The sequence below is a fragment of the Buceros rhinoceros genome, unplaced genomic scaffold (assembly GCF_000710305.1).
Source record: "Buceros rhinoceros silvestris isolate BGI_N320 unplaced genomic scaffold, ASM71030v1 scaffold12319, whole genome shotgun sequence".
Lineage (NCBI taxonomy): Eukaryota > Metazoa > Chordata > Aves > Bucerotiformes > Bucerotidae > Buceros > Buceros rhinoceros.
Window position 1 is genome coordinate 139,573 of NW_010429822.1, and position 7,757 is coordinate 147,329.

Genomic DNA, 7,757 nt, shown 5'->3' on the forward strand with positions numbered 1-7,757 from the left:
CAGGAAGGGTGACAATTCTCAATTTTTTTCCAATATTTCTTTTCATCTTCTTGAACAAATGTGAGGCTACAGCTGGGAAAGCATTCTGTTGCTTTCCTCCGGTTCTTACGCACAGTGTGAGAAATCCACTCTGTCACCTCCCTTCTTCCATGACATCTGTAAAACCTGTCAGACAGTCGGTTTACGTTACAGTGCCATTGCTACATACAACCAGTCTGTAACTCAGAATCCATCTTACAGGCCCAGATGATGCAGTTGCCCATTTTAAGAAGCATTTGTACAAAAACAAAGCTTGGATAAGACCTGGTTGCCTGAACCTCATTTAAAGTAAGGCAGATGCATCTGCCTGGAGGAAGCCACCAGATGATACTGTTTATTTCTGACCTCTTAACTGAGGAAGCACGTCAAAGTTTCCAATATTATTAAAAACTGTATCTTTTTGTAGAGCAGTAAGAGACATGGTTTTTCTAACTTTACACTGCTAAGGATCTGGAGAAGAGACTGCCTTCAATCATGGGTATTACCAAAATTCTCCACGTTTTTCCACCTCCAGGTTGAATTACAGTGATACATTTTGCACAAAATAAGTTTTACAAATCACTGTCACTGTCTCATCCACAATATAATAGCCCTGTATTCACCCACCAGCACTAGACTGGATTCTCATTCACTGCAGTGAAATTCAAGGTTTGAAACGTAGAAGCCTTAAAGAACACCCTTCTCTTCATGTTACACTTTACCAGCTACAATTAGATCCAGTGTTGCTGGGGCTCACACACAATGTTTTCAGTCATGACTCTAACAACTTCTTTATTCAGCCGAAGAGAGCCAAGTTTCACGACTTTCTTCTCATACTGCAACCAGGCTCTTGCTAAAGCCCTAGATTATGCTGCAGGTTCCCCACAGCGTGCCAGGTATCTTCCACCAAATGAAGTGTGCTTCCTTACCCTGAAATGCTTGATCTACAGATGGGTTCCATGTGGCAAGAGCCCAGACTAGTCAATTTTTCACAGTTGTAAGACTCTCCTCCAAGGACACAAAGGCAACTGCACTGTTAATTAGTCTATCCAACAGAATCTGCCGCGTATCGATGAATTCTGTGAAGGAGTATTTTAATTTCAACAGCTGAAGTGTGTTAACAGTCACTATCCCTTCTAGACCACTGTGACCATCTTTTGGATTTTCTCACACCATTGATCTGTATCAGTAACTAGTATTTCAGATCTGACCAAACACAAGTGCATGCTGCTCCAAAACATGTAACACAAGTTACAGAAACCTCCAGAAATCTCTCTCCCTTTTAAGGACGTATTTCTTATTGACAGAATTCACATACTTCCGTTAAGGAATTGGAAGGTTTTGATTGCAATTCTTTTCAATATTGCTCTTCTACCAGTGTTCTCTATATAAAATACACAAGAAGAAAAGTTAAATGGTAAGGAGACAAGCACAACATTTTTAAAGGAAACAGAAGAAGAAAGGATATAAACTTAAAAACCGAACCCAGCATTTTAATTTACCAATGCTCCATAACACTAGCACTAGTAATAGCAAATGCCCCTACCCTCCCTGTTTCTGCAGAAAAATACTCTGATGAATAAGAGTCTATAATGTAAGAAGTTCAATTACACAGTTACTGCCAAAGAGACACCTCTGAACATTATGAGCAGAGGAAACCGCCCAAAGACAAAATTCTGCTTTGTACAGAGGAGTTGCAGGACTGGCTCAGGCGACCTGAACCTTTGGTCTGATTTACACAAACCCTGAACAAGTTGGAACAGTCATGATTCAAAATATTGCAGCTATCATTCCTCAGGGACAAAACACATGTAGAAAGACCAGCATAAAATGAATCAGCACTCACTGACACCAACATATATACCCTCTATGCCAAGACAAGAGTCAAGAGATGAAGGATCTGGCTCTGCCAGACTTTCATTAGCCGCAAGTTCCTTTCCACAGGGAAACTTCCCATCAGGCAATTACTGTCAGATCCTCTATATTGTGCAAAAAGGTTGTCCTGTGATTTAATGAAGAAATTTTAAAAAGAAAGCACCAGTGACAGAAAGTTTAAACATTACAATGGTGCTAATACAAGCAAAGAAGGAAATGAGCTACTTGGATTTTAATTATCATACATAACAACTACTTAATGAAGGCTAAAAACTCACTTTTACATTCACTCTTCATGTTTTGGCAGAAAACGCTAGAGCAAACATTCACCTGCAACTCGCACTCATTTCTAGGAAAAGTCTTGCTTGAAAGTTTCTAAAAGAGCATCACAAGTAAGTAGTACTAAAAAATAACAGACTCTCTAAAGCAAAATTGATCAACTCACAAGTAGCTCAAAAATACTGTTAGAAATACACTCCATGTTCCTTTCACACATAACTCATTCATATTACTACCTTCCCCAAAAGTGTAATTCAGCATCTACAAATACTTTGGGCCCCAATTCCACTCTGCTTAAATGACATACGTGACTAGTCCAGTATCCATGGATCTACTAACACCCCCAAGATCGTGCAGGTGAACGTAAGACTAGCGAATAGATAAATGCATCTTCTGGAGACAGATGTCAATGAAGCGGACACAAGAACACAGAACTGGCCCGCTTAAAAATCCACCTCTCCATGCTAATAAACTGGGTACCTGTTGCACGTGGTCCAAAGCTGGGAGGTATGTGTTTGGCTTGGTCAGATTATGCTCAAGCCTCCGTATTCTCTTCCTACATATAGCCAGCAAAGGTTCAAGTATGTGTTTTTCTGCTGAGCAATCAATGCTTATTGAAAATGCTGCTATATAAAATGTACTAAGATAGCTGGAACAACATTGAAGTAAGAGAGTCAGACCCTGAAACCAAAACTTGTAAATATGGACACTTGTGATTAGCTTGAGGATGTTCAGCTGACAAACCTATCACTCCGCTGTCCACAGAGGTACAGCTACGCCTCCTGAATGCAGTTTCGTTAATGAAACCTACACAAATGTCCACATACAAACACCTGAACAGCTTTTCAAGCAACTCATTGTCTTCTGTGACTTTAGGCTTTTCAGCTTTGAAAACAACAACAACAAAAAATCACAAGCACATCTTAATGCATAAAGACAGTCTAAACTTCCTGTCAGTTTGCTTCAGGCACATGGTTCATTATCTCGTGACTTAGACATAGCTTGTCACAGAAGTGTCTCTTCCACTGGCAGAATCACAGAACAGCTGATGCTGGAAGGAACCTCTAGAGTTCAGCTAGTCCAAGCTCCCTGCTCAAAGCAGGGTCAGCTAGAGCAGGCTGCCCAGGGCTATGTCCAGTCAGGTTTTGAGCATCTCCAAGGATGAAGACTGCCCACAGTTTCTCTAGGCAATTTGTTCCAGTGTCCCACCACCTTCACAGCAAAAAAAAAAAATTTACTTTTAAACACTCCTTAAGTCTCAAAAGCAGCAACGCCTCAACAGGAACATGTGAGCTACAAAAACAATTGAGATGAATTCCTCCAAAACAGCACTCTGGCACCTGGAACAGCTTGAGGAGTAAAAAAATTAAAGTCCATTCCTGGCCCTTTAAGTCATCATACTGCAAGAAAGTATTACAACAGTTAGAAAACTGCACCGGGGACCCGCGTTACAGAAAATTGTCCCCATATATCCCCCTTTCTTGAAGATTCTTCACAGATGTTTACCAAAGACTGAAGTGATTCCAAAAGAAATTTCCAAACTTAACTGTTTTAGAGCACAGAGAGCAATTTGTTGGAATTCCCAAGATAGAAAAGATCAGTTTAAGACAACATTGTTATATCATACAAGTATCATGAGAATATCAGCAAAACAGAACAGGCGTAGATGTTGCTTACAGACAAGATTAAAGCAGTTTTTAACCTGCAGGATGCCTTGTGGAAAAAAGCTTTACAGTTACACTACCTACACTAAACATAACCATGATTTTTTTAATAGAGAAATCCTATGTAGGAAACAGGTTTCCAGATGAGCAACTCCCATGGACAAAGGGATGGAAGTGGAAAAGGCTGGTGGAAGACTGCTGAATACATACCCTCATCTTCTTTGCTTTCCAGTGGAACGCTCCACGCAATTAGGTTCCTTGCTGTACGCCCCTCTTCTGCAACGATTTTCCTCACTTTGTCATGGCTGTTAGAGCGTTGGAAAGAAGCCTGAAAACAAAAAATATAGGGATGGAACAAAACCCAAACATAGATTTAAATTTTTGGTTTGCTATGTTAATTTCACACAATATGTGGTTAAACCGTCCAAAGCGGTGTGTGTGACTCCTGAATTCTCCTCAAACGTTCGAAACAGGGGTACGCAGCCATTTTCACAACCATTTTTCTGCATGATAAGCAGACTGATTCATCAATGCAACATGACAGTTCTTACCCAGCCCTCAGTATGCATACGTCTGCACTACACGTTTTTAACCCCCGTTTCATTGTCAGTGCTGCTACAGCACCACAGTACCACAGTAGACGTCACAAATGTTTTAGTTACATTCTGTTAATTAGAACTTACTATTCAGGATAAAAGCTGCATGAGATCAAAACACATGTGTTCGCTGACTGCAGAAAGGCACAAGATTCATCAGAACCATCTGAAACATGTATAAAACCCCCACATTCCTTTCACTAAGGAGACAAGAAAGTAATCCCCAGCAACTGAAGTTAAGTTGATATCACTAGAAAGCTGCAGCTGTTCAAAGACAGAATGAGAGACAGTAAGGATGAGTTTCATATATCTAATAAACATATTTATTTGCATGTGCAAAAATACACCATCGTGAGACTTTTGAACTCAAAAACATTAAGAAATATTTGTCTCAATTGATGGTTGTCAATCAGATAAAATTTCAAGTTATTCCTCAGAATTGTATCAAGTTATTCCTCAGAAAATAGTTTGAAACAAAGCCAAACAATACACCGTAACGATAAATTTATGCACCATGACAGCACAAAACTGCTGACCAAGTTACCTTTAACCACTGACAAACTTAACCACAAAGAAGCTGCATGAATCTAAACATTATTTTAGGCATGGTCAGGCTCATTTTCTACAGCACCAATCAGAAGACGCATTTTTCCTCTCTTCGTTCTTAGCACCATACAACTTCAGCCTGCAACCACTTTGTTTTATAGTACTAGTAGTGGTTTAGAAAGAAAATACAGCAAAAATGAATATAGCAGATGAGCGGCTGTAATTTATTAAGGTGGTAGGAAACACACCACAAATGAGAAACTATTTTACTCCAATGCTTATCTCAGTATTTAACTTGGGTTTCTCTCATCTAGACGTCCTCAATTGCTTGTTCCAAAGCCACAGTGTGCCACCTAGTGCTCCACAGACCCACCTCGAGATACCATCACATAATACAAAGAAACAAAGAAAAGTAGCACTGCTGTTGTAATGTTCAGACTGCATTTTGCATTCATTTATTCTCAAATCTTTACAGAAGACCAGAACACTCACCTTAGCTGGAAGTAAAGCTAATCTGTGGCAACCCCAACTGCCAAAAATGAAATAAATTTATCGCACCTTTTCTTCCAAATCCTCCACCAGCATACAGTGTTCACTCGGCTCAATCTATATAACATTTAACTATGGATTTCCTACAGCATAAGCCCACTCACTCTTGCCATAAACAGAGGATGTGGAAAACATTTGAATTTTTCCCTTTCCTACTATTTTTTATGCTGTTATGTTCCACTTCATCTTTCACTGGTCTTCCTATCTTCCAGGCTTACCAACCCTACTCCTTTAATCTTTTTGCTCATGTTTTCCAGATCTTGGATTTCAAGTTTTCTGAACCTGAGCACTTCGGGTTTTCTCTTTCAGACAGTCTCCAACTGGTTCACATCTGTCTTTGAAATACGATGTCCAAAAGCAGGTACAAACACTTCAGTGAAGGCTTTCTCTGTGCTTAACACTGTGGACAGGTTATTCACATCTCACAGGTGATTCTCCCATTTCATCATCTCAGAAGTGATGCGTGGAGTTGTTTGCAATATGGTATTACCTTTTCATCTCTTACGATATAATCACAACACATGTCACGACAAATCACACAGTCAAAGAGGGACAGAGCCTGGAAGGGACTCCTGCAGGTCCAGTCCAACCCCCAAATCCCTGCTGCCCAGTCAGAGCAGACCCAACTCTTCCTAAGATAATTAGCAGAATTTCTCCGCTAATGCACACATGACCTTCTACAATCCCAAGTTTCTGCACAACTGCCGCCAAAAGGGTTGTTTACTGTCCTTTTTTCTGGAGACCGTGACTCCCACGTAAGTATAAAACTTCACATTAGTCCACACCAAACTGTCTTTTTAAATGATTTTTTTTTTTAGAAGCCAGAAAGGCTCCAGAGGAAAGCAGAAGCATCCCAACATGCCATTTCCAAGTACTCTGTACCATGGAACTGGAGCCTGACTTAAAGTTCCAGTCTCTGTAAGTTAGATATCAGTCAAAATAAAACAACAAACTCTTAAAGCAGACGAACAATAATGAAGTGTACAGCCACAGAGAAGTGTAAACTGCTGTGCCAAAGGCCACAGCAGGCACCAGCACAGGCTTATTATGCTCTTACAGAAGAGCACAGGTTCAATGAAAGCAGCTGAAAATGGGAACAAATGTCTAAAACCAAAAAAACCGTACGCACTAACACAATTAGAGGCAAAACCAAAAGAAATACTCTTAATTTCTTCTACAGTAAAATACATTTTTGAAGGTTTCTCATCATGGCATCAATAAATTAAATTGATTCAGTTTCTAGAACGAATACTTTCAGAGGAGGTACGAATAAACCGATTTATCAATGAATCCCAACAAGAAAATTTAGTTTTTCTTGCAGTAGGAAAGATCCTGCCACATGGTTACGGAGGCTGAATGTCTTACCATCATGTCGTAGCCTTCCTCCTCATCCACAGGCTCACTCACTACATTTTTGGACGACCCCATTGAGTTTTCATACCTGTGTCAAAAGAAATGCAATTAATTACTTACACCACTTCTACAATTAATTTTAGCTTCTTAGCAGCATTTATGTCGTGGACAATGGATGATGCCAGTAAGGTTTTCAGAAGATAGTTTTATTTGTAAAGTGTTTGCATTGTTCCTTATTAGAAGTAGCCAAAGGCCTGAGAAGAAACCAAAAAGCGAGCCACCCTACAGAACAATGTGACTGTATGTACAGTAAGATAGTAAACAGTACAAAGAATATTAAAATATTAACACAAATATTGCACAGACTGCTCTAGAACAGTGAAAGAAAAGCAGAATAATCTTTCCTGTGAGGAAGAGCACCAGGCCAGTTCAAAAACAAAAAATAATCAGAATCAGATAATTACTGGTGAAGCAAAACAAAATGGAAAACTTCTGTTCTTATTTAAAAAAAAAAACAACAAAAAGACGTGATGGCCCCTCTGGAAGTCAGCTCTGAGGTGGTGAGTACTTTCACCCCGTTCTGAACTGTGGAACCATTGCCACCAGAGCACGGGACTGAACACTTCCAGGTTTATCAAGAACTTCCAGAACAGCGATAACAATTCCGAAATAAAATTAAATCCTTGGCTTCAAGGTGAAACAAATTCTAGCCAGCTCCTGATCAGAGTGCAAACACTTGCTTGCCACAGTTCTTGCTCTTCTGACGAATCAGATGCTAGCCAGAAGTTAAAGACACTTCTAAACTACTGGAAGTTAGGTTACAGAACAAGTTAATCAGATCCAAAGTCGGGTTTTGTTAGTCTTTATCATTAATAAA

The 7,757-nt window shown here is 39.7% G+C and overlaps 1 protein-coding gene across 1 annotated transcript in view; it reads right to left on the reverse strand.

Annotated features, from left to right (window-relative positions):
- SCAPER (S-phase cyclin A-associated protein in the ER) overlaps window positions 1-6,955 on the reverse strand; it is a gene marked incomplete at its 3' end in the record, with an annotated part of 146,209 nt that extends 139,254 nt beyond the window's left edge. The window contains exons 1-2 of the mRNA XM_010142808.1: window positions 6,893-6,955; window positions 4,047-4,164 (exon numbers count right to left, since the gene is read on the reverse strand). Of these exons, the coding sequence (XP_010141110.1) occupies window positions 4,047-4,164; window positions 6,893-6,955 (181 nt within the window). The remainder of the gene's footprint in view (window positions 1-4,046; window positions 4,165-6,892) is intronic.
- Window positions 6,956-7,757: the final 802 nt, after the last annotated feature.